This window comes from Solanum pennellii, chromosome 2 (genome assembly GCF_001406875.1).
Source record: "Solanum pennellii chromosome 2, SPENNV200".
Lineage (NCBI taxonomy): Eukaryota > Viridiplantae > Streptophyta > Magnoliopsida > Solanales > Solanaceae > Solanum > Solanum pennellii.
In genome coordinates this window covers 52,939,045-52,966,213 of record NC_028638.1, presented here as the reverse complement: position 1 = coordinate 52,966,213, position 27,169 = coordinate 52,939,045, and the positions used below count along the sequence as shown (strand labels likewise).

The window sequence follows — 27,169 nt, the reverse complement described above, 5'->3', positions numbered from 1 at the left end:
ATTGAATTATTTTCGTCTGTATTTGTGTATTTATAATTCAGTTAGTAAATTTTTATACTTATATATTTTGTATAGGTAAAATACTGAAATATACAACTAAAATAACTATATAAAACTATGAAATTTATATAAATATGGGTACAACTATAAATCTAAAAATAGATATGTTTTTCAGAGTAATATAAATTTCGGGATGATACAAATCAAAACTCGAAATAATGTATTTATATAAATTCAAAAGACTGAACTTAAATAGTTATACAACTTATATTATATAAATTACATTATAGAAAATTATACACATTATATTATATATATTTTTGAAAAATATACATTTATACAACTTTAAAAAGCTTACATAAACGATTGGATGCATTCGATAATAAAATTAAAAAATCAAAGAAAATCATTGTCATATATAAATACAATTTTTCATATATATAAATACAAACCAAACAAAGAATTAATACTGACGAATTTTACAAACTCAATACGTAGTTATTATAAATTAGTCAGGGTAAATCTATATTAACTAATTAATTAATATATATTTGCTCATTGGTGTAATTTCTACTGCTATCATTTTTTGCTAACTAGATTTTAGTTGGGGAAAAGTCTGTATTAGAAAAATAGGGACATTTTGATTTCTAATTTACAAACATTTGTGATAATTTAGATAATTATCAAATGCAGTAGAAAATTTTCGAAATTTGTTTTATCACATAAATATAATAATTTTAGCTTTAAAAATATACAAATAACTTTTTAGAGGGTTTTTTTAAATATTATTTCACGCCTATATCAAGAATAATATGTTGATCTAAGCTACTATTTTAATTCACGCCCTTTATCAAAAACAAATAAGAGGCTGTTTGGCTCAGCTTAAAAGCTGGTCAAACTGACTTAAAAGCTGATTTTTGACTTATTTAGCTGTTTGGCAATACTCAAAATAACTTATTTTAAGTTAAAAAAAATTTATTTTAAGCCAAAAGTTAAAAGCTGGGGTAGAGGTGCTTTTTTTTTTTTTTAGCTTATAAGCTGTTTTAAGTTGACCACATATTTATCTTTTTGCCCTTAATATTTTTATACAATCTTCAAATTACAACATAACCCTAACATCTCTTTCTTCCATTTTTCCCTTTTCACGTTTGGCATAGCAACTTCAGCACTTTTATCCAAACACATAACTGCTTATTTTAAAAATAAGTTTCAGCACTTTCAAAAGTACTTTTTTAAAACTGCTTTTATTAAGCCCATCCAAACGGGCCCTAAGTTGTCCATAAAACGAGGCACGTGCAGTTCACATGCTTGGTTTACCGTTACTTTTAGACGGACATTGTAACTTTGGATCAAACTTGTTCACCTTTTGATACTTTTACCATAACTCCTCTTAATTACAATACATTAAGGATGTACTTGACATTTAATATACTTTATGGGCTTTCTTCGTAAAACTCAGCCTAAAGTCTTTTGAAATTTCCCGGTGGTCTTTCTACCGGCGGCAACTGTTGGCTCAGCGGAAGTTCAGAAACTGGCAAAGAGAGCTTTTTGAAATTTTCTTTCTAATTCTCTTGCTAGATAGCGGTTCAAAGGCTATTGATTTCGTTCGTTGTTTTTAGGTATTTACTCTTTCAGTAATGCATTGTTTTTTGTGTGCAAATCGGTGATTCTGTATTTTTTTATATGTTCATGTGCATTGATCATTCCCTTTCAAACAGCGATTTCATAAGCATTTGATATCTGAGAAGTATAAATTCTGTCACTTTTGTTCGAAAAGTTGTTCAGATTTCAGGTGTAAACTGTTTTGAGTAGATGCAGAGAATCAAAGATAAATTATCAACAAGGTTAATGAATGTTTGTGTGGCATCTCTTTGTAAAGCCAAACAATTAGAGAAAGCTGAAATTGTTATAGTTGATGGCATACGAATTGGATTGCAACCAGATGTAGTCACTTACAATACATTGATTGCTGCATATTGCCGCTTTGTTGGCATAGATGCTGGTTATTCCATCCTTAATAGGATGAAGGATGCTGGAATTAACCCTGATGTTATTACCTATAACGCTTTGATTGCCGGAGCTACTAGATATTCTCTGTTATCTAAATGTCTCGACCTGTTTGATGAAATGCTTGAGATGAGAATTCTTCCTGATATTTGGAGTTACAACACATTAATGAATTGTTTCTTTAAATTCGGAAAGCCAGATGAAGCTTACAGGGTTTTTCAAGATGTTCTTTTGAAAGATATATCTGTTCATTCAGCAACGTTTAATATTTTAATTAATGGGCTGTGTATGAATGGATATTCTGAGAATGCCCTTATGCTATTTAGGAGTTTAAAGCGTCATGGATTTATTCCGCAGTTAGTAACTTACAACATTCTTATTCATGGTTTGTGCAAGTCAGGACGAGGAAACGTGGCAAGAGAGTTCCTCAACGAATTGGTAGAATCAGGTCATATCCCGAATGCCATCACTTATACGACAGTAATGAAATGTTGCTTCAGATATAGACAATTTGAAGAAGGCTTTAAAATCTTTGCAGAGATGAGAAACAAAGGATATACATATGACGCCTTTGCTTACTGTACAGTTGCAAGTATGTTGCTTAAAACTGGGAGGATAACTGAGGCTAATGAGTACCTGGGATATATCATTACAAGTGGCTTTACCCTTGACATTGTGTCTTTTAATACCGTTTTTAATCTATATTGCAAGGAAGGTCAGCTGGATAATGCTTATAAGTTGTTATATGAGGCAGAAAATGGAGGCTTGGAATCTGACAAGTTCACCCATGCTATCTGGATTGATGGCTTGTGCAGAACTGGTAATTTCCAAGAGGCCCAGCAACAATTGAACCGTATGAGTGTGACAGGTTTTGATTCTAACTTGGTTGCGTGGAATTCTTTTCTCAATGGGTTGTGTAAAACTGGTCAATTGGATTATGCTACACATATATTTGAGTCAATGGATACGAAAGATTCTGTTACTTACTCTACCATAGTCCGTGGTCTTTGCCAAGCTAGGAGGTTTCGCGCAGCATCTAAGTTACTACTATCGTGTATTAGAGGTGGCATGAGAATTCTTAAATCAGATAAACGAATTGTTATTGATGGTCTTCGTAGTTGTGGACTTACGCATGAAGCAAGGAAGGTCCAGTCTAAAATCCAAATGGCTAAGCTTCTGCATTATTGATAAATAATGGTCATCAACTTTGCCACTGAAGTTTTAACCTTATTTATTGGCTAAGAGTTCTACATTATAACGATTTTGTGGAGTTGAAATTTAAGAGATAATGCAACTGAGAATACAACCTATGTTAACCAGTTTTAAGTGGGTAGAAGTATTCACTCCTCTTGTAAAAGGCAAACACAATGACGTACTGATGTTAGTTTTGAGCAGACAAATGATAGTTTTGGAGATTTTTTTCCAGATGCGGATGGATCAAGCATAAATTTTATTTTCTCAGCTTACAAGGCGCAGTTGCTCTATCTCCCCGGGAAGAACTTCCAACTGGAGCTGCACAATCTAGTATGAGTTCATATAGGCATACCATCAGACAATATTCTTCAGCCTGCTTGCTGTAGAAGAAATGCTGACAATTCAGGTTTGTCCCAACTATTAGTTATTAAGTATTGTTTTGAGTCCGTGATGTCTCATCTCTTTTGTAACTGTCATTTGGATGGTATATTTTTGGTGACGATGCAACTAATATCTGTCCAGGAATGTGCATCTTCCAAGACATTGTTCAGGGGAAAATGGTATGAAATTTCCTACCATTCTTGATGAGTTCTGTAGTCCTGGATCCTGCTTTTTCTATTCTTAAGGGCCCCTTTGTCTTCCTTGCAACTTCCATTTTCTACTGCCTAAACTGCACATATGTGATAATCCCTGCTGAGATCTTTGATATTTGCAGAAGCACTTATTCATGTTTCAATAGTCATAGAAAATTTGCCTTACAGATGAATTGAGCTTTATTTGGGGTAAACTTGCAGGGTTTTGTTGCTAAAAAATTACTTTGACCTTATAAATTACTACTTCGCAGTATATCCATCTTCTTTCTTTTGCTTCTCCTGTTATGAAATACGAAGTTAGTATAAATCGAAAAATTGGGACTAAGTCATTCCTATACGTTTCTGGATATTGGTCTTAGTTAGTCTTACTCCGAGGAGTTGAGAGATAATGTGAAATAACAACCTCAATTGGTAGAGGTTAATCATTTGAAACTTGAAGGAGTGCTCCCTAAAAAGCAGAGACCTAGATGATATAAGAAATTATCTGGTTATTACATCCTTTGTTTTTTTAATTAGATGTCCTCGAAGGGACCATCCTTTGTTTCATGTCTACACTCTACATTTGCTAACTTTTCTTTCTTGGCATTTGGTTCATCAGATTGGCCACTCAGGAGAACTTGGTCACTTTGGACACTCAATGAACTTAGTTGATCTAAAGCAGTCTTAATGGAGCATTAATTGTTGATTTCTAGAAATCACTAAATTAGAGGATCACTTAGTCTTCCTCTATAAGACAGCTATTTGATGTTCAATTTTTATTTAAATGAATCAGAATTTTGAATTTTCCTATGTTCCATTTGTTGATCTTTCATTTCCAATTGAAAGTAGGGTTGAGGCTGGTTGATCTACAATGATGATTTGGTTCGATACACTTCTCTGAAGAGTGCTAATAGGGTTTAAGATAGAAAATTGGGTCTCTGGACCTGGATTACGTGCAAATTTAGTCAGTCATCTAGCCGAACTTTCTATATGAAGGGAATTTTTTGAGGTCTTTATGTAACTTGCTCTATGGTCTTTTGCTTATTTTTACTTCACACATATTGACACAGAGGAGGTATCCATATGTTTGTGTTGTGGATTATGAGACAACGACTTGAACATTGCAATTTGCATCTAGTTTGATGCATAGAGGGAGTCATTTACGGTTGGAGTTGAGCTCAGTGATGCCTTTGTTTTTCTTCTGTTCTTTGCTAAGTTAAGCATGGCTAGTCACTCCACATTTCAGATATCATTTCTTCACTGCAGCAGCGGTTTGCTGTTGGAACTTATATTCTGAAGATATCTTTTTGGTTCGTGCAGGATTTTCATTTTGTTTGACATAATGAATACATAGGAAGAACCAGAACTTCATGTGGTCGTGCAGGTTCAAGTCCCAATACTAGTGTGTACCGTGTAATAGTTGAGATGTGCATAAGTTGATGAGAATACTACCTGGTTGGATGTTATTAAAAGTTAAAAAGATTAATGAGTGGTGGATTGCTAAAGCAACAGATAGATGAATGAAGAGTGACATCAGGCGGAAAAAATGGGAAGAAAAAAAAGGCAGAGAGGGTCCATTTTTGGCAGAATGCGGAAACAAGAGTCATGTAAAATAGTAGTTGTTCATCGTGACATGTCAACGTGCCACCGCTATGGCTTTAGGTATGGAAGGCGACTGATTGATCTGCGCATTATTATTGTGCTGTGCAAATATATACAATGGGGTGATTGTGGTGGTCCATTACTTCCTCAATTATCTTCCCCTTTACCTACACCAAATGTCTATAGTCTATACAAACAACAAAAACATGTCATTCTCGTCCATCTCCATACTCTCTTATCTAGAATTCACGTCTCTCTAGTTCTTCCTCTATCTACCTCGACCCCAATATAAAATATGTGTTTTTCATGTATATATTTACCCTTTCAGCACGGTTAACTGATATTGACTTTCATGTTAATTTGTAATCGCCCAGTACTTTTCATACTTTTATATTCTCTTCTAAATTATTTTGAACTGAACATCAAATTTATGACAGCATTCATAATTTTCATGTGGATATTACTTTAAACCCTACAAAGATTATATATTACTAGTAACTTGTCAGATATTCTTGATGATTTATATTCTTATACAGAATAAAGAAATAGTAGTTATAATTCCATTATGCATCACGTTCATTAATCATTATTCAATACAATTCTAAAAAAGGTACTTTTAGTTAAATATTGTAGCTGGCGATGGCTGAATTTAAGTTGCGCTTTATAGCATTTCTTTGCGTAGAAGATTGACATTTCTCTTTTTAACTTTTCTTATTGTGTTTCACAGTTTTTTTCAAACACATCGGGCACTATTTCTTTACGTAATAAATAGTGTAAAGGAAGTATAGCTTAGGTTTCTTTTCCTTTTGATTATTGTCTTATTGTGTCAATAAGGAAAATACTTCTTCTACTGGAAACCTTATCATTAAAAATAATAATTGCAAATTGATATAAGTATATTTAATTGTAAACTTGATTATTTGGTTAGATTAAACTTATGGCTATAAAATCTCATTAATTTTATATTTTCCTATAAGTTGATGTAGACATTGTGATTATGAAAAAAAAAAGGGGAAATCTGAAAATGGTACAGATGGGATTATGTTTGACGTGTTCCATTAACGCTGTTCTCTCATTCAATTGGTTTGACCTAAAAGGACAATCCTTTGATAATTGATGCTTTCCAATAAATAATGTTTTCCATAGATACGTTAGGCCTTTATCATTCCTTGGGCTGGCAAGTACACTATTTTAATACACAAGAAAGAGGAAAAGACTTTGTCCTATTAACCTTTTCTCTTTGGTTCCATCTTCCAACTTGTTGCACCAATATAACTGTTTTACATGACATTTTTTATTTTTAATTTAGGAAAAATGATCTGATATACCCCTTAACTTTGTCATTTAGAATTAATATACCCCTTGTTACAAAGTGGCTCATATATACCCCTATTTGTAAACAAATGACTCACATATACCCTTTTCCTTTAACGGAAATGAAAAAAATATATAATTTTAATCTAAATTTTTATTTTATTTTTCTAAAAAGTATAATCCCATATGAGTAAATTTAATCCTCGTCAAACATATATTTTTTGACTTTTTTTTTGTTTCAATGACTAATTTATAATTATTATTTTGATAATCAAATTTATTTATATTTCACTAATATTCTTGTAAAACTTATTGTAGATGACCAAATTTTTTCTTCAAATACGAAATTAAATTACAATACACAAAAAAATAGTTTGATTTTTTTTCTTTAAACTAAGGAATGAAAGAATAAAATAAAATAAGAATAAGAAATTCAAATAATTATAATAAAAGAAGTCAAAAAATAATTTATGTATGAAAAAAATTAAAATATACCTTGAACTTTGATAGAAGAATCATATATACCCCTAAATAATTTTTTTTTTAAAAATTAGAAGTAATAAATATAAATTTAAAACTAATTTTTTAACTTCCGTTGAATGAAGGGTATATGTGAGCCATTTTGTAACGACAGGGGTATATGTGAGCCGTTTGTATAACGGTAAGGGCATATGTGAGCCACTTTTATAACGAGGGGTATATCAGCTCCAAATGACAAAGTTGAGGGGTATATCAGACCCTTTTCACTTTAATTTATCCAAAGAAAAAATATCAAGTGAATTAAAATAAAAAAATAATATTAATCGATCAAGGATAATAACCTTTACTTCACTAGATATTCTCCTTGAATTTTAGCATTTTTAATATGTATAAATAGAAAATCTTTCTCTTAAAAATTATCAACTTTTCTATTTCTTCCTCGAATATGTCTATGATATGCACAAAACGTATTTGGGAGACGATGACATTCTTGTTTTCATGGTACCTTTTTTCAATTAATATTTTGTGCTTTTTTGAACTAGCATTTTCTTTTCTTTTCTTCTACATATATTTGTAATCAAAATTACGTATGTTTAATTAATGTCCATTAAGGTGCATTTCTACAATAGTTTAATAGTCAAAAAGCTCCATCACCTTCTTCCGTGGTTTGGTAATTAAAGTTATCATAACATCGTGGTTAGAAAATTCTAATCCAAAGTTGATAACCAAACAGTTAGCATAAATATTGTTTACTTCACATGCTTTGGTTTGAATTAATTATTTTAAGCTTTTCTTAATTAAACTTATTATTTTACTGGTTGGTTTTATAGAAATAAATTTAATTAATTTTTAAAATTATTATTTTAAATTTTTATTAAAATCATGCAACTTTATTCTCGAATAAATAATTTTGATAAATAAAATTGAACAGAAAAAATTCTTACGAGTTACGACCATACTTATGAGTCATAAAGTCTTCACATAAAATCCGAAAACTCCAACGTTATACAATATATCCCCTCTTCCTCCAACAACCTTTTATTAGTCGTAGCATATTCCCTTTTTTCAAACCCCCACGCGCCTCTCTTGACCTCCACGCGCCGCCCTGAAGAGGCAGATAAGGGAAAAGGGGGCTGCTTTATGATTGGTGCAGTAACAATAAGTTACTGTAGATAATGGGAGGAGTGACTTCTTCCATCGCTGCTAAGTTCGCCTTCTTCCCACCGACTCCGCCGTCTTACACGGTTGTCCCCGACGACGGCAAGTTTAGCATACCTGAGGTAGCTAGGAGAGATGGAGTAGACTTTTTGAAACTTCGTACTCGCCGTGGAAATGAAATCGTAGCCGTTCATGTGAAGCATCCAAAGGCATCTGCTACTATGCTGTATTCTCATGGTAATGCTGCTGATTTGGGTCAGATGTTTGAGCTCTTTGTTGAATTGAGCCTTCGTCTTCGTGTTAATCTCATGGGGTAATTTAATTAACCTTCCCTTTTAATTACCACAATTTTATTTCCTAGTTTCTCAATTTTGTTTCCGTTATCTGATTCTGAGTTAAAGCTTATCTTTTTTTTTTCTCTCTTAAGTCCTAATTCTGTTTTAAACTTTTTTTTTTGTTCTTTTTCTTGAATCTAGCAATTGGAAAGACACCTTATGCAGTAATTGAGAATTTGTAACTTCCATAGTTGGATCACTTTTTTTTTTCTTGAATAAGAGCAAAGGTTGGGAGTAAAATACTTAAACATTTTTTTTGGCCAAGACATTTAGTTGAGCAGAAATAAGACATCTTTAGTAGAACATACTCCAAATTGAGAATTTTGTTGAGATTTTACAAAAGTTTGAAGTTGTTTGCTTTAATTTATTGGGCATGACACAGTCTAATGTGTTTCTGAAACATGACTTACTTTATGCTGTATGTTTTGATTCTCTCATAAGGTGATAATGACATGATGTTTTTACTCCGTGTCATGACTTCCCTAGCTTTTAGAATTCTTTTTGAGATTTTACGAAATTGGAGAAAATTTGAGGTTGTTTGTTTTAAACTGTACTGCGTTACACACTGTGCTAATTTTCTGAAATGCGACTAACATTAGGCTATTTATACGGACTCTCCTATAATGTGGAGATGTCATGAAATTGTTATTTTTGTGCTGTCTTTTCCTAACATTGATGCTATGGTTGATACATGATTACTAGTGGATAATAATTTGATGAACAAGTAGACGTTAGAAGAAAGCCAAGCTTGAGGTCCAGGAGTCCAATTCAAGCAAGCAGCTTGTTTGGCTTTACTAGTTTACTCTATACTAGATTTTAGTAACTCGTGATCATTTCCTATCTTCTGTGCAATTTGACCTATTGCGAGTCGCATCTGAAAGACCCCCGATGAAGTTAATATTATGGTTGAACCCTCTGGTCTCTCTGTCTTTCTCTAGTTTCGTAAATAGAGCTTTCATTTGCTTCAATTCTAGAACTTTTTTAATGTCAAACTAAAAACAGTAGGATTGCCGTTTGATTTCTCAGACCCTCCTGACGTTGCTCATATGGTTTCTTGTTTAGGTATGATTACTCTGGATATGGACAATCAACTGGAAAGGTTAGATACCTGCTTCCTTGGTCATATATACTTAACAGCTTTTTGTTCCCCGTCTTCATAAAGAAAACAGGGACAAAGAGAAAAACCTCACGGCCTTCATCGGTTTCAGTTTGTTACGTGTATAATAACATTATTAGTAGGAAGAAAATTGACATCTGTTTTGAAAACTGGCTTTATTAACCAGCTCTAACATGCAATGATACTTGTTAATGGACGAATGTGATGGTAGAACTTTAAATTTTACCATTTTGGACTTGCATTAAAATTTCAGAATATTAAAAGTAAATGTTGCTAAGATATGGTAGAATCCAGGTGTCAACGTCCTCATCCCTGAGCTATATAATTGTTATATTTGTTTTGATTTATATGTGGGCATATCATATTTATGAAATTTTTATGCAACCTTCATGTAAAGATTGAAGGTTTCTTTCTTAAAATGTTCGTTTGCTCACTTTTGGTAGATTTCTTATTTATTGAAAGAAAAAAAAACATTTTCTCTAGATTTCTTACATGGAAGTTTAGTATAAAGACCATGGTTGATGTCAATGTTATATCACCTCTCCTTCAGGCCTCGTATTAATCATTTAACGCCACTTGTCACCCATGTTGCTATATGGTCTAAAACTCCTAACTCCTAAGATTCTCTGAAGCAAAATTTGATGTCAGAGAACAGATATCTTATCCTCTGTAATCACTCCAGTAATTTGTCACTCCAAATTTGGACAACGATGTATAATGCCAAGGGATATTAATCTCTAACTGATGCTAATAATGCAAAAGAGCCATTTCCAAACGATAAGTTTGGATGTTACTTGTACTCTATTATTACAGATGGTTTTTCATCTATTTTACAACATCAAAAAGTCAAATTTAATATGGATATCACTTGGGCGATTTTGTGATGCGCGAATAAACATAAAGACAATGGTATTCTTTTTTGCTCACTTGCAAACATACAAGGACTAGGCAGCTAATACTAAACCAATAAGTGAAGTAGTCGTCGTCTGACCAATCGGCTCAGACACGGGACTGCCCCTACCAGCCATTTTGTCTTGCCCAAAATGGACTGGCTCTCTTAGTTATGTTGCCCCCCAACCTGTGGGCTGTGTCCAGTTCCGCCTTTATCCTCTGTACCTTCTTTTTGTTTTTGCGTCTGGGTAAGGAATATGTCGTTAATTTGAAAGCATTATTTGCAAGAACACACTAACATTGATTATTTTAAGGTAGCATTGATTACTCGGCAGATATTATAGAACACATCAAATCTCTTTCAGTACCACCGCATATGTTACCTAACCTTCAGCTTAGTTTCTCCTTTCTCATTAGAACCACAACTTGAAGCACTAGCTAACCAAACTAGTTCACGTAGTTGGTTCTGTCAAATTATCTGAACCCTGCAATGCACTTTTTTGGACTTAACTGCTAATTTTTGTTGTCTTATAGTGGTAAGTTTTTCGTTCCTAGGAAGGAATGCCAAGGTGTAGTATTGACAATGGGCTTGTGTGTAGTCATAAATTCTCTATAACCCTGACCAGTAACCGGTCTAAGAACAGGAGCTGTTTGTCAATGAACTCTTAAAAGCTTTAACGTTCATTTTTAAATTCTCAAGGAAGAGCTTGCTTGCCTTGTTTGTACAGTGATCAATGATGTATCATCCACTTCTTCATTTAGTGAACTCCCACGACAAACCGTGACTGGAATTTTATTTAAGCTTAGTTCCCTTCATGAAATCCATATATGAGAGAAATATTGTTCTTTTTTTCTTCTTCTGCCTCTGTCACGTTATGTATGTGATATGTTGCAACACGCATCACATATCTTGATTTTCTTACCAGATTTGGGGAGACCTTTCAGTATGCATTTTGTTGTCCCTCAAGCATCTTTTTAAGGGAATATTGATAATGCTTACTATCTATACATACGATAAGGTGAAAAACATATGCCTTGTCGAAGTTCTGATGATGCAGGAAGAGCTAGAGCCATTAATATTTTACCAATTTGGGTTGGACTTCCTTAGAATTTTTTTTTAGAAGGAAAAGTTTATATCTGTAATTGGATCGAGGTTTTTGTACATTCTTAAATCTTATGCATGGCTTCCAAACCTAAACAATTCTTTGTTATCACCCCATTTCTTTAGTTTCTAGATGCTGGCAACCATGGTACTTTATTTGGCCATGTGGAACTCAGTGTTATTTAAAGCAAAAAGCACAAAAGAACTCTCGAAGTGCAAATAAAGTGTGAGATAATGAAAAAGGTCGCAAAGTGAGAAAAATTCAAATATACATGATTAGTTCAAGCTAATAATTATAAGCATGAATGAAGGATATATATGAACAAAAAAGTTAAAGACAATTCACGTAAAGTATTGATTGTTTAGTGTCGCCTCTTCACAAGAGGCTTATTGACTAGGAAGAGTATGTCTTATAACCTTGATGAAGATACTGAAGTGCATATAAAGCGAGGCAAAGCGCCTCAACACGTTTTGAGCCTCGCTTCAGGGCTAAGTGCACTTTTGACAACACTGGTCAAACTTTAATTAGAATGTTGCTTTGTGCATCAAAACATCTTAATCTTTCTTTATATAGTTTTCTGCTTAATGTTATTAACAAGTTTGTTTGAGACCTGAAACAGGTATATAAGAAAGTTTCAGTTCGTAATCTTGGATTTTTCATTCATTGCTTGCTCTAGGAACTCATTTGGTATTCATATGGGTCTATTCCGTTGTTGCCGTTTGCTGTTTAAATTATAATGAAATCATCCTTTCTCTGAAACAGCCATCTGAATGTAATACGTACGCGGACATTGATGCAGTATATAAATGCTTAAAGGAGCAATATGAGGTCAAAGATGAACAGCTAATAATCTATGGTCAATCTGTTGGCAGTGGCCCAACTGTTGATCTTGCATCACGAGTACCCAATTTACGAGGTGTTGTTTTACATAGTCCAATATTGTCTGGTGTAAGAGTTTTGTACCCTGTCAAGCGGACATATTGGTTTGACATATACAAGGTAAAACACTCTCAGTGGTTATCTGTACGTAATTCTTTTTCCATCTCCACTTGTAAAATCTGATTCCATTACTCCAATTAATTTCAGAACATTGACAAGATTAGTGCAGTGAATTGTCCGGTTCTCGTCATTCATGTAAGTTTCCTTCTTTTCCAATGTTTTATCCTTCTATTCCATAATTAGCAATCTCTTTCCAAATTCAATCTATTTACAAATACCTCACAGTATAGATGGGTCCGGGATTGATGGGCGGGGCAACTGTCTTGTTACTGGTTAATTTAATAACTGTAGATCCTTTATGTGTTTGTACCTCCCAACGATTCTAATTCTTTACCTGTTAATAAACTACTTTAGACCCTTTCTGCCTTGTACCTCCCAAAGGTTCTGTTTTTGAACATTTTACTCAAAGAATTTTAACACGTGTATAGGGAACAGCGGATGAAGTTGTTGACTACTCCCATGGGAAACAGCTGTGGGAGCTCTGTAAAGAAAAATATGAACCTTTATGGATAAATGGAGGTGGACACTGCAATCTTGAACTTTACCCAGAGTATATCAAACATCTAAAGAAATTTGTTCTTGGTCTTGGCAAACCGAAGCCTGCTGCTAATGGCCCCCAGAAAGCATCAACAGAGTCTGAAAATCAGAGTAAACCTGCCGAAAGTGGTACCACCGACACGTTTGACCTGAAACCTGATCTTCCTGAAATTTCAAGGAACAGTTTGGATAGTCGACTTGAAAAGACTAAGAAGTCAAACAAACCTGAGAAGTCGCGGATGAGCACAGATCGTGTTGACAGGTTTAGGAGAAGAAAGGGCTTAGTGTGGTGATTCCTAAATTACAGAGGGAAAACACCATTAATTAATCACCCGAGAAGTTAACATGTGTCTGTTTATGCAAACAAGGGATGAGCATTAACTGCAGTTCCTGTGAGCATAATTGTAGGTGTAAATGGTTGAGTTATCTGTGCCATCAAGATATAAAGTGGTGCCGAAGAAATAAAGTAAGTAGTGCATCCCTTTTTCCCCTGTATAAACAAATGTAACATTTTGACATGAAAAGCTTGTAGTTTTATACTCATATGAGCTTCCATACTTGTATATTATGCAAGATGTGCAACTGTAGTGTCAGAAGCTCTTGCATGTATCATCACCTGTGTGTAACTGTTTGCTAAGGAAATTCGTTCCATATTTTCGTAACAAAATCTCTTCTTCTTTTCTCCTTTAGCTGTATGATATTGCTCAAGGTAGTTAACTACACCTCTAGTGTCATATTTCCGTCATCTCCCAGGACTCTTCCATGGCATCAACATGATATGTCAAAGGCTGGTGACTAGCTATAAAGAGTAAGAAATATGTACACCATTGGAACAGTTGTAGTGTGTTCCCGTACCTCCTTTAAAGAGTTGGTCTATGTTGCTTCCTTTTCTTTTCGTGGAAGTTATGTGAAGTTCACTTATAAAGTTGAAACAGAATAAAGCGTTTGAAAGTAGTTGATTTTGTTCCAAATATCATTATTGCCAATAGTCTAATGAATTACAATCATACAAAGAGAGAGGTGGAGATGGTGACGGGTCACCGCGCGTTGGAAACTTTGGTACAAGTTACAGATAAATCAACCTACGGTTTTTTCTCTTTTATTGTTCTTGATTTTTTGAACGAGTCATATTTATTGACTACTAAGCTGGAGAGAAAATGACAATTTAGGACCTCTGTTTACCGAGTAATTTTACTGTCAAGAAAATATTTCCTTAGCAAATTTTTTTATGGTTTTGGTTGTTCGAATTTAACAGTTTTAGCTTTATCGAATAAACCTTCGCTCAGTCTTAGGGATTTGGTCCAGTGATAAAGAGTGATATATATATGTGTGTGTTAAGCGCAAGAAATTTGAGTCCTATAGTAGCCAAAAAAGCATCGAGTTCACCAATTAATGCACCTGCGTTCTACCCAATGTGCATCAAATTGATTCATGTACAAAAAAAAGTGAATGAGAATTTATATTATCTAGTGTATCTCCTATTATTTGCAGGGCGCTCTTTTCTTGGTATGATTTTTTCCAAACCGCTTTGGTAGGTTATTTCAGTTGGGTCCCTTGGGATATGTTGTGTTGTAAAAGTAATGTTCAAACGGTTTTACAGCCAACTTAGACCAAGTCATACTCCCAAGAGTCAATGCTTCACTTTGATTGTTACAACAAAGATATGAGAAGTCGACAATGTACTCCTGTCAAGTGCAAGTATTAGCAGTTTTAAAAGGCAAATTAAAAAAAAAAAAAGGACTGAATTTGCTCCCAAAAAATGCTCTCAGATCTCCACACAACTGTCATTTTGTTTATCATTCTATCTTATCTCCATATGCCCGTATCCCTCGGTCAAGATGACCAACGATACGGTAGTTGTGGTGAGCCGTTTCGCTGCGGCAGCATGGATATAGTTTACCCTTTTTGGGGAGGGAGTAAACCAGAGTATTGTGGGCATCCAAGTTTTGAGATCAAGTGCGAAAGTAACATCCCCAAAATTACTATGGAATCAACAAGATACGAAGTGATAGATATCAACACCCCTAATCGAATTGTAACACTGGCTCGGGATGATTTACTGAGTAATATTTGTTTGGCTAATCCTAAGAATGCTTCCTTTGATTTAAACACTTTCAGCTATGTTTCGAGTGACCTAAATATTACTCTGTATTTGGGCTGCACCGTCCGCCCTGGTTTGCAGTTACCAGCTTCGTCTCCAAATAGGTTTAATTGCAATAGCAATAGCAGTATATTTGGTATATATACGCTGATCAACGTTCCCTTCGACCTTAGCCTGGTGACATGTCAGAAAGAAATAATAGCTAGGGTCAATCAAACGAATGCTGTGGCATTAGCCAGTCCTACAGCTTCCGTGGCTTTTCTGAGAAAAGCCATTGCTGGCGGGTTTTCAGTAAACTGGACGGCAACTATTGATTCAAAGTGCCAACAATGCCATAGGTCAGGTGGAAGATGTGGATCCAATCCAGATTCTGGAGACTTTACTTGCCATTGTGAAAATGGTACTCCTTCAAACGACTGCAACGACGTACGCAGAGACTTACCCGGTAATCTTTCCTCTACAAATCTTCATAATTTACTACTACCAGAATCACTTGAAGACAAGTTGTAGGAGAAAGTATCTTGTCCCAACTTAGACTTTGAATAAAACAGCGAATTTCTACATACTCAAGCGTATACCTTATGTATCTTAAATTAGTTACTATCACTCTTTTCATGGTGACTCTTCTGGATTCTGAATGAGTCATTCATCAAATCACTCTTTTTTTCTAAATTCTCTCGATCTGTAGTTTTTCCTTCATGAAACTGTGACACGGTTCACTTCGCTTGAGTTATTCATTCATGATAGTCCTTTGTCACACACTGCAGGTTCAGTAAGGATTCCGACAGGTGCAATAGGTAAAGCATCCCTGTGTCATTCCCTCAATCTGCATTTGTACTTGATCTATTAACAATATCTATATGCAGTTGCCGCAGTTTGTATCGCAGTGCTGGCCATAATATCAGTTCCAATCATCTATTGCCTCAGAAGTCGGGGGTTATCCTGTAAGCAACTGGTTTGCTGGAAGACTGAATCACAAAATCACAAAATTGAAGAATTTATGAGAAATTACGGTTCTCATGCTCCAAAGATGTACAGCTATTCGGATCTAAACAAAATAACAGCCTCATTCAGCAATAAAATAGGAAAGGGGGGATTTGGTCAGGTATACAAAGGAAAACTACCTGATGGTCGTGCAGTAGCTGTAAAGGTCCTGACAGAAACTAATGGTGACGGAGAAGATTATATAAATGAGGTAGCCAGTATAAGTAGAACTTCCCATGTTAACATAGTAGGGCTTTTGGGATTTTGTTACCAAAGGAATAGGAGAGCCTTAATCTATGAGTATGTGTCCAACGGTTCACTGGACAAATTTCTTAACAGTGGACCATCTAGCACAACTTGTTCCTTGAAATGGACAACATTGTACAGTATCGCAGTTGGGACTGCTCGAGGTTTGGAATATTTACACCGAGGTTGCAACACAAGAATAGTCCACTTTGACATAAAACCTCACAACATTCTCTTGGACCAGGATTTCTGCCCCAAAATATCTGACTTTGGCCTCTCTAGATTGTGCGAGAGAAAGGAGAGCATTCTATCAATGTTAGGTGCCAGGGGAACGGCTGGATACATTGCTCCAGAAGTGTTCTCTAGAGCGTTTGGGCACGTCTCTCACAAATCAGATGTCTACAGCTACGGCATGCTTGTTCTTGAGATGGTTGGAGTGAGAAACAACGTTAACATGAGCCAAACTAGTGAAGTATACTTTCCAAATTGGATCTATGAACATCTCGAGCTGGGGAAGGACCTAAGTCTACAAGGTATCATGAACGAAGAGGATGAAGAAGTAGCAAGGAAGATGATTTTAGTGGGCTTGTGGTGCATTCAGACCAAGCCATCAGATCGACCAGCAATAGAGAAGGCAGTTGAAATGCTGGAAGGAAGCCTTCAATCACTACAAGTTCCACCAAAACCTGTCTTGACTTCTCCAACAAGATCCATCCCAGAGTCGCTTACATCAACGACCTCGGAAAGGAGGTTCATTTCTGGAGCTATTATCGCTTCCACATAAAAACAATTGATGCAAATTTGTTAGTATATTATAACGCAAGTGTTGTCAATTTAGTGGATTGTGGGAATATTATTTGATCACCACTGATTACTTTCAGACTATTAATGGGTTGATAAATTTATTGTTAATTGGTACCAAACAGAGAGCACATAAATTTCACATTTGTGGTGGCCTGACCAGTGACCAAACATTCTAACTCGTTTAAGTAATCTAGCTGTGTCATACAATGCTTGTGCCGATGTAAAATACCTAGCGCTAGCATCCAAATTATATATGTATCATCTCCTGCTATAAATGAGCAGGCACAACCTGACCACACTTGTTTTGATTAATTACACTAACACCTATGGTCGTAGCCTTGTGGTAAATGAAGGATAAAGCCATAGGTGCACTACACTCTGGATCGATGATCACAATGGTAACAACGAATCCTCCTGGAAACACCCATGCTGCCTCAGAACCATCTTTTACTGCAGTGAGTTTGCCACTTCTCGGTTAAGCTAAAAAGAACTTAATTTTAAAAGTCAATGTGTGGTAAGAATAGGTCTTTGTATGCAATCTTCCATTGAGTAAAAATAAAACATTTCTGCAGTAGTTCAAACCTGGAATTGGCACAATATCACAAAGTTGCTGCAAGAGAGGAGGAACAGTGTCCTTAAAAATCAGCAGTGCAATTAATGTTTACCGACTCCATGCTGTATGGAACAAATCCCTGTAGTATGTTCATCTTCTCCCTCCTCCAAATGTCTGTTTTATTGCTTTCAAGTGTAGAGGTGGGCCTACTTAATGCTTCCACAGATATTTCCTGTAGTAGTCATGGCACTTGAGGTCTGAGTTCTGGAATTTAATCAAAATAATCTTAAACCTTACCAGATCATGCAACAAGTATCAGTCCTTTGAAATATGCCTATTATGTAATGTTATGTTAGCAATGTTACTCTAACAATCCCTTGCATCTGCAGTCCACCACCATCCTGCCACACAAGATACAGATAAGTGAACTACACCATGGTTGAGAATTCGACTCTCCTAGTTCTACAGCTATTGAAAAACGTCAGAACTATTAAAACCTAAACTGAAGCACCCTGAGCTAGTTGACACATAATTTTTGCTGATAGAATGAGGGTGACAAGAAAACACAGCAAGAGAAATGATAAATACATTTATTGAATGACACACTTAATCCAGCAAAAATGCTACCAAGGGATAAATTAAGTAGAAAGTAGCAAATTCTTGAATCTCTGGAGATTCTTTCAACACCGTGTAACTTTGCAGGCCAAAATGGTTCTACAGTAGTATTTTACAGAAGTCTCACTTCGTGAGCATCAAAACTTCCTAAGCATTCGTGCACACCCCAGTGCATGGCACACTTGTGCTGAGTCCCATGATGTGGAAGGATTTATCAACTCTCCGCTTTGTTAAGAAGATGCAGTCCTTGGCATCTTATCGTCTATTTGCATTATTTAACACATGGTCACATGATATGTAGTATCCGCTTTAAATCTTGGTCTTCTGCTCATTTTTGGGATTCTAAAGCCACTGATATCATCGATATCAGACTCTCAGTACAAAAAGTTGGAAGCTTAACTGCCAAAACTCAAAAACCATATCTTAGCCTCGACAAGGGCATGACTTTTGGTAGACCAACACCTCTTTAAGTCTAGATGCTGCTTAAACTTTTGCATTCTCATACTTAAGAAATTCAAACCTCCATATTTCAGACCAGATTTTCCATATCCAAAATTAAGCTGAAACAATATGAGGCAGTTACATCTCTTACTTCAACCCAAAAAAATAATAAAGATATTATGAGGCAACTATTTTTGCAAAGTTTAGCCAATAAATTTATAGTGCTGCTAACCATCCGTCTAGAACTGAAGTAAAACAAAGCTAAAATATCATGATATTGACAGCATATTTTTATAGCTAAGAGAATAGGATACCTGAACTGTTCTGGTCTCATCAGGAGAATCACAAAGTTGATGTTTCTCCAAGTTGCACATTATCCCAAAAGTGAAATCCCAAGATGCTAGCTAGGTGAGTATCATGGGGAAATAAGGACTATTGCTTTGAGAGCCCTTGATTTATGACCTTAAACTCACCAGCTAATGGGTGAATTCTCTTCGCGCTGATATATGTAGACCATGTCAAGACAGAAATCAAGAGCAATAGTAGTTATGACTGCACCACAAGCTTTAGATCTCCCCCATTTGACCAATCTTTACTGTATATTCTACCAGCAAAAAACAACTATCCATCAAATTTCAGCCAATAAAACTGGATAAGATTCACTTGAGATACCATTTCAAAGCCAAAGAAATGGTCACAACTAATTTTTAAAATGGAAGGCAAAAACAATCAGTAGACAAAGAAAAACTTTAGAAGAGACAGAAATTACCAATTTCAACTTAAGATCAGAGATTGCCTGCTCCGTTTGATTTGCATAAAACTTCAATGACTGAAAGAACAACAAAATTCTGAGATCCAGGATTTATAACAGTCACAAAACTGAAGGACTAAATAAATTAGCCTTAAGACGCAGAAGACTCACTCCAAGTCTCTGCATTTCCAGGGACCGACATAAAGCTTGTCTTTTGTTTAGAAGATTTTGAGGAACCAACTCTGGGCGTCTGTAGTTCTTTCCCCGATAAATTATTATTGCATGGCCTTCTTTAATTTTGTCAACCGAAATCAGTATTCCACCACTTTCTGTCTCCAGGAGCTTTGCAGTATGAATGACCTGAGAAAAGATTTTCTGCATTGTGATCACCTTAATAACTTCTCTGTGCTTCCAATGCTGATGGAGACCAGCTAAGACACCATCAAAAACACCACGTCTCCCTGAAGAGAAATTGAGAAAGTAGATTTGAGGTGACCAAGTGATCAGAAACTAGTTTTATCATAGAGCAGAACTGAAAACTTTCTCAATATTTTAAGATCCTAAAATTTTGAGCAATCAGTAGTTATCAGACAAAGGTATTGTTGTCGAATATTGGAATGAAATGGATCTGAATAAAACAGAATTGATATGAAGGATTAATATAGTTGGCTCAACTAGCTCGGGTTGAAGCATTGTTATCCAGCCGTGAATAATATTGAGGAAAGCAGTTTGTTTATACAAGTCCAACTAGGGAATATGACAAATAATAGTTCATTTCTCTGTGGAACTATTTAAGATGTGTAATCATAACAGAAATTTCAGAATCCGAGTAGATAACAGACAATATATCTGTAGAAGACTCTCAAGTTTCGATTGCAACTCAGCTACAGTTTTTATAGTTTGACCAAGAAAGAGAAGAGAGGAAAATAGCGCAAAAATTTGCTCACCAAGAACTAAACTCCTGTCCATCTTCAATCCTATCTGCCTAAGAGATCGTCTTTCTTCCTGTGTTAAGATTTCTTTATCATCATCCTCTTTGGCAGGTCTCCAGGCAGCATTTAGCTTTCCCAGTGCTATAGATGATTTTTCAATCTTCTTCTTGAGCTGCATAATAGAGTAGGGCAGTGGTTCATTTGCTTCTTAAAACAATGAAAGTGAAAAATGAATAGCTGATATCTTACAATGTAAAGGCTGTGCTGTTGATTCCTCACTTCTTTTTCTAATCTTTCCTTTTCAGACATCAATTGAACTGCAACCTCAGATTTCTCCTTTCCAGGTTCTGCAATTGTCTGGAATTCTGATAAAGTCCCAACAATACTACTGCTCATTGATGCTTCCATAGTGATTGGAAGAGTTTCAATCGCTTTGAATCGTGCAACTTCTTCCTCAAGCTGACATCTTGTGAGCTCCACCTCCCTTTCAGCTACAAGTTTTGCAACTTGAGAAGGGAGAAAATCCTTGCCTCTGTATAGGATTATAAAGAACTTATTCCGCAATAAAAGGACTCCTCCTGTAAGATACTGCAAAAAAAAAAAAGAGTTGAGCATTTTATCAGAATCTTAAGGGCAAAGCCGCTGATCTAGCCAATGTGCCCAACCTTTTCTTTTATTTTGCTTCTGACACTGCTTAGAAGGCCCACTAGAGCACTATGGAAATTTTGTAGCTAAAAGAGACTAGATTCTGTAGCTTGAATAACATTTCCACCAAACACCATCCAGACACTTGAGCTTTTTCCAGTTGTCGAAGCGTTTTCAACACCACACAATTGTTTACTATGATACACTCCCAACATTCATAATCTTAATGAAAATAGACTTCGCTGAAACATTCACACCAAGCTTCCTAAGCTCAACTCTGGCACCAGTGCCCTGACACATTCACCAACAAAGCTTTGAAGCCATGTATATTAGCTGCTAAGTCCTCTTTTAATTTTGCAATTTCCGTAGGGAATTCAATCCTAAATTATTTCTGTTCTGCAAAAGAAGAACTAATAGCATAGGACAAGGCGCAATCATGGTAAGTTCTTGCCATAATCTGATGGGAAGAAATGACCCAGCACTTTTTCACCCAAGTCATTGGGTTCTAGGCTGCATCCCTGGCGCACTAGTTAAAACTGATTATTATGTATGAATAGGAAGAACTGAGAACATTAGGAGGATACAAATGGGTATTGAAAGTGAGCAACTTTAAAATTGAAAAACTTAACGCCTCGCCAGACCCTGCTCTGCCCTTACTTCCATTTTTAATTTCATATAGAATCAAAATAGGGTTTCAGACTGAAGAGTAGTACCTTTTTTATTCTACTATCTACCACAATATAAAGACAAGATAGTTTATATGAAACAGTGGGCAGTTAGCAGCTCTTCTCCTCCCATTTTCTACTCTACTAAGATGCATAGAAATATAACTGATGCCATGTAACCATAGAACAAGCTAGCTAGCTATTAAGACAGACTCATCTATTGCTCAAGACGTTGACTGCGATTAATTGAGAAAATATAAGGATGTTAAATACAAATTGCTTTGAATTAACTTACCTTTAACTCATTTGCCATTAGCTCATTGCTAGCATTTGGAATTCCCCACTTCAAAGCTATCTTTGCTATATGACATTTCTCCCACAACTTTACGAGTGCTGCTGCCAAGCCTTGCAGTTTTCTGTTTCTCCCTTCATGTCATGTCATGAAAAATAAACTATCTCAAACAGGACAAACATAGTCATAGAGTTGCACAAGGTGCATAAACAATTGCATCAAAATGGGTGCTCAAAACTTTCATCAAATGATCCACGATAAAAAATGTCAAATAAATACAATTAGCTAATTTATTATTCATGTGCAGCAAAGACCTAGCAACAGACGAGAGTGTACATGTATAGTGTTCTAGAGACAAGGGTGAATGGAGGGATCTGACTTGTTTCTCTTTAACCTCAAGAGTTACCTCAAGAGGTGTAAAAGGTAGATCATTTTGATATATTTATCTACTATCTCCATGCAAATTTGACCATTTTAATTTCTAAGGCAATATGACCAGTTTAATTCCTCGGGGCAATTTGACCAAATTTTCGGGGGAAAGCTGTGTTCAGGGAGTAAAATATAAACCAAATATAAACCTCTGAGAATTACATAAAAGCAATCCCAAGTCACAAACTCTTACATCAAGAATATGTAAGAATCAATATTTAAACAAGTCTTGGGTAAAGATGAATTTTGACCCTCATATATGCAGAGTGGAAAAAAGGAGTCCCTTACGACAAAAAACTTGCAAATGACAAGTACCGTCAAAGATCTGATTAAGATGTTCTGTCTTCTTTCACAAAAGGAACCCACTTTCCTAATTAGCTTAGGATGTTACATGTCCACTTTTTAAATGTCTAGACAGTCAAACTCAGAAGAAGCATATACCACTGTTAATGCACCACCTGGCATTTTTCCTTTCTTGACATGAACATAAATGGCATAATATCCACGTACAAACATCATACAACAAGCAAACTACAGTTACATAACAGGAATATTCTCAATGATAAATATGACTCAAGTCCAAATTATCAATCGAGACAGTATAGCAACCCACGATATACACAAGCAGGAAACATATGTAGAATAGAATTACTGGAGCAATTCATCTGCACAAGATATGATCATCAAGATGAGAAACCTACCAAGGACAAAATGAGTTGGCAAAGAACGAGCAAGTTTCCTTAATTGTGTAAGTTCATCATCTGTCAGCTTTGATCTTGAACGTGGTGGGCAAAGTCTAAATGGTGGCTTAAATCCAGGAACTACTTCAGGAAGTAAATCCGCATCCACAGGCAAAGGCTTTGGCCACCACCAATCAACATAACGAGGTCCTAAGTCATCCAACAATCTATTAGCTTCCCTCTCATAAAGTGACTCATTCATTACTAGGCTATCCTCTTCTGAGTTTCCAACACTTATCATTTCATCTTCACTGCTCCCACTTAAGTTCAATGGTGAGAAAATACTTGTCTCTTCAATATTTTCAGTAAAAGAAGGGTTCTGGTGACTACATAGAAAATCATGCTGTAGCTCCTTTTGTTGTATAGTATAGCTACATCCTCTATAAACAACCAGAGCATTTTGCTTCATCCAAACAACAAAGCCTCCAGTCTTCATCTGCAGTACAAAAGGAATAACACACAATTCTATCAAAAAGGACAGAAACTTAACCAAGTATCCTCTACACTTATGAGAAATAACTACTAGAAACCATGTTAGTATTATTTAGGAACAGTGAGCACTGGTTTATTAGATACAATAGAGAACTGAAACTACATAAAGAGGAGCATCCAACAGGACAACTTGTCCCGTCATGCTTAATATAAACAGTAAAAGCGGTTTCCCTGAAAAAGGGAACAGTTCCAACGCGAAGTTACCAACTTGTTAGATGGACTAGACTTGTTTGAGGATTCACAACTATGACCCCTTGAGCGAACAAATCATAAGAATTTTGAATACAGAAACTGATTGCATGAAGCAAGCACTTTTACCAGCATCCAAGACAGCTAAAAATCAGTTCTGGTAGTCCTAAAACCAAAGCCCGAAATCACTTTCTTCTTTCCTAGATTAAAAAAAGACTCCACTCAATCAAAGAGGGACTAGAAGTATTTTAAAACACTAACGGTATTGACTTTGGTTTGATGTATAAGAGGAATTAGTCTCTTTAAGAATACTGCATTACTAGATGACATTCGTGAACATGAGAATTCTTGACAACGGATATTTGCTTGATAATGAAACCACACCGCAACTCAATACCATTATATATCTCAAACATACAAATATGTTATAGCAGGATCAGAAAACAAAATATAATGTCAGAAAATGAAAAGGTTCCTCTGCAAGTTCTTTTTACCCTACAAAGCACAAAATATAGAAAGCTTATATACGGACATATGATCATAGATAATACGGTGTTTATAGACAAACCTCGACAATTTCTCGAGCTCTGTCCATATTACGGCATAAAGGCAGGTCAAATTTGAGCATTGCAAGTTCATTATTCTTCCAAATAAATTGAATTTGATCAACAACAGTTCGGGTAACTCCTGCTTTCTTAACCTTCACCCACTTCTGAATCCTTGCAGCCTCACCCTTCAATCTCTCAAGCAACATTGCATCAAGATTCGACTCTGCAGTCATGACAACTTTCTCCTTCTTCATTCTCCTATACACAATTCTCTCCTCACTCTCCCATGGCATTCTCGCCCCACTTTTTCTACTCCCTCTTCCTTCCCCTTCTCTCGATAAAACACCAAATTCCACTCCCTCGAGGCTTTCCACATTGTCCTCCTCCCCATATGGGTTTTTCTCCTCAATTTCATAACTCACATCTCCCCATTCAGATAAAGATCCTGGTGGGAACTGAAATTCAACCTTCACATCAGTTTCCACCTGTGTACATTCCCCAATTTGCGTTTCTTGGAGTTTATCAATTCCTTGATAAATCATCTTCATTGCTTTTTTACCTCTTCCTCCACTAACTTTACCAGAAAGTGCATCATTAGGGTTTTGGGTTTTAGCCAAATTGTTATCTTTCTTTTTTCTTGATTTGGATAAGTCCAAAACTTGATTAGGTTCAAGAAGAAGAGGACCCCTCATCCATGGAGCAGTAGGGCCTTTAATTCCTGAACTTGATGACCCATAATCTTGATTTTCAAATTCAAGATTGCATTGCTCCACGTTCTTGATGGGATTATTATTATCATTGGATTGAGAGGAAAAGGTGGTAAATTTAGAATTGAAAGATTTGGAAAAAAGAAGAGTTTTTTTGTTGATAAACGAATTGGCATGGTGACAACAGAGGGTATTCGAATTGGGAGCGACAAGTAAAGTAGCAGACATGGATATGTTGAATTCGCTAAGCTCTCACCAGTTTCCAAGTTTTATCAAGAAGAATGAGGAAACAACACAAAGCACACTATTAAATAAACAAATAATCAACTGATTTTTTAGCTTCCCTCTCTCTTGATATTTCATAATTTTATATATATATATAATATATAAATCAAATATTTATCCCGTGTATTTTATATTAAAGTTTTATCTAGGGTATCTGATATTAATATCATCCGTGTATTTATAGAGTTAATTTCCTAAATAGAAAAGTGTCAAAAATATATTTAAATTATTTGAAAAAGATTCAAATATTTTTCATTCATTTATTAGGCTAAAAATATCCTTCAGTCTATTTTATTGATCCATTTTTATTCTTAAAATTAACAACTTTTTTTTTTAATTAATTTTATTATCATTTATTACGTGACATCTTCTAATTGGATAAAACTAAATTCTATTTTCAGTACTTCAACTGTTGTGTGAAAGCTTTACTTTGACTAGGATTGATTTTTGTGTATTTTTCTAACTTTTCTGTAATGATAATGTTCAAGGTGACTTTATGGCAACTCTTCTGAGAAATAGCAACTTATTCTCGCTTTTGAAGATTGTGGAAAAAAAAAAGCTATTTCAGGATCAAGTTAACTAAAATAATGATCTTAATATTTTTTAAAAACATATATTAGTTTATTAAAAAGAAATTTTCATACTTAAGATTTTTTATCATAATTAAATTCTTTATGCTACGAAGAAATAGTTTTTAAAAACTTACCATAATGTCATCAATTTTGAATAACACATATATTCAAAAATATTAATATATGAATCACTTTTGAATATCAACTTACATCAATAAATTATATATTATATAATCAAATAATAAGATCAATTAATTATGAAGAAATAATTAATTAGATGCTTTGAAATCATATATACTTACAAATTTTATTGATTCATTATACAATTTATGATTAATTGATGTAAGTTAATATTGATGGGTGATTTGTATATCAATATTATTTTTAATGCATATAATGCATATATTTATAAGTATTTAAAATTGATGATATATTATTATTATTTAAATATGACTTACAAATACCAAAATTCATGTTCTTATAACGTTGGAATTTTTTTTTCATTAATTTGAATAATATGTGTAGACAAGTTTTGATGATCCAATAAAACCGATCAAACATCATTGTGCTTCTAATATTAAAACCCAAAGAAATTACATGTGTTCCCTATAACATATAATATTTGTGGTGAGAAAATGACCAAAATGGTCCTTTTAGTATGGATAATGCTTTATTTTGGTCCTCAATATGTTTTATTTGAGTGAAATAGTTTTTAATGTATAAGAAATGTGTTTATTTTAGTCCTTAATGTATTCACTTTATTGAAATGGTTCTCGATGTATTATAAAATGTGTTTACTATATGTTATACAGAACCATCTCAATCGAATGAAATACATTGATGACTGAAATGGTCACATTTCTTAACAT

The 27,169-nt window shown here is 34.9% G+C and overlaps 4 protein-coding genes across 17 annotated transcripts; 3 read left to right on the top strand and 1 right to left on the bottom strand.

Moving 5' to 3' along the window:
• Positions 1-1,419: 1,419 nt before the first annotated feature.
• Positions 1,420-5,795, top strand: LOC107010645 (putative pentatricopeptide repeat-containing protein At4g17915). Of its 7 annotated transcripts, none has more exons than XM_027914291.1 (4): positions 1,420-1,619; positions 1,778-3,607; positions 3,724-4,988; positions 5,094-5,795. In XM_027914291.1, exon 2 carries the CDS (start codon positions 1,813-1,815, stop codon positions 3,193-3,195), a length of 1,383 nt encoding a protein of 460 aa, XP_027770092.1. In that variant the 5' UTR covers positions 1,420-1,619; positions 1,778-1,812; the 3' UTR covers positions 3,196-3,607; positions 3,724-4,988; positions 5,094-5,795. The 7 variants fall into 7 exon arrangements, with proteins under 7 accessions (XP_027770092.1, XP_027770094.1, XP_027770091.1 ...); XM_027914293.1 differs by having other exon boundaries at positions 1,420-3,607; positions 3,724-3,761; positions 4,844-4,988; XM_027914290.1 differs by having other exon boundaries at positions 1,420-3,607; positions 3,724-3,761; positions 4,393-4,988.
• Positions 5,796-8,107: 2,312 nt separating this feature from the next.
• LOC107010647 (alpha/beta hydrolase domain-containing protein 17B) lies at positions 8,108-13,996 on the top strand. Its single transcript, XM_015209938.2, has 5 exons — positions 8,108-8,640; positions 9,725-9,761; positions 12,536-12,772; positions 12,860-12,907; positions 13,201-13,996. Exons 1-5 carry the CDS (start codon positions 8,345-8,347, stop codon positions 13,600-13,602), a joined length of 1,020 nt encoding a protein of 339 aa, XP_015065424.1. The 5' UTR covers positions 8,108-8,344; the 3' UTR covers positions 13,603-13,996.
• Positions 13,997-14,850: 854 nt separating this feature from the next.
• LOC107010643 (LEAF RUST 10 DISEASE-RESISTANCE LOCUS RECEPTOR-LIKE PROTEIN KINASE-like 2.4) lies at positions 14,851-17,520 on the top strand. Of its 2 annotated transcripts, XM_015209926.2 has the most exons (3): positions 14,855-15,855; positions 16,178-16,207; positions 16,277-17,520. In XM_015209926.2, the coding sequence occupies exons 1-3, from the start codon at positions 15,069-15,071 to the stop codon at positions 17,422-17,424; spliced, it is 1,965 nt and encodes a 654-aa protein (XP_015065412.1). In that variant the 5' UTR covers positions 14,855-15,068; the 3' UTR covers positions 17,425-17,520. The 2 variants fall into 2 exon arrangements, with proteins under 2 accessions (XP_015065413.1, XP_015065412.1); XM_015209927.2 differs by lacking the exon at positions 16,178-16,207 and having other exon boundaries at positions 14,851-15,855.
• A 58-nt stretch (positions 17,521-17,578) lies between these two features.
• Positions 17,579-25,794, bottom strand: LOC107010642 (chloroplastic group IIA intron splicing facilitator CRS1, chloroplastic). Of its 7 annotated transcripts, none has more exons than XM_027914286.1 (11): positions 24,757-25,794; positions 23,469-23,943; positions 22,342-22,472; positions 20,986-21,324; positions 20,752-20,908; positions 19,976-20,265; positions 19,823-19,882; positions 19,368-19,661; positions 18,295-18,398; positions 18,027-18,229; positions 17,579-17,934 (listed from the first exon to the last, which is right to left on the bottom strand). In XM_027914286.1, the coding sequence occupies exons 1-8, from the start codon at positions 25,669-25,671 to the stop codon at positions 19,620-19,622; spliced, it is 2,409 nt and encodes an 802-aa protein (XP_027770087.1). In that variant the 5' UTR covers positions 25,672-25,794; the 3' UTR covers positions 17,579-17,934; positions 18,027-18,229; positions 18,295-18,398; positions 19,368-19,619. The 7 variants fall into 7 exon arrangements, with proteins under 7 accessions (XP_027770087.1, XP_027770084.1, XP_027770085.1 ...); XM_027914283.1 differs by having other exon boundaries at positions 17,579-17,924; XM_027914284.1 differs by having other exon boundaries at positions 17,579-17,894.
• Between the last annotated feature and the right edge of the window lie 1,375 nt (positions 25,795-27,169).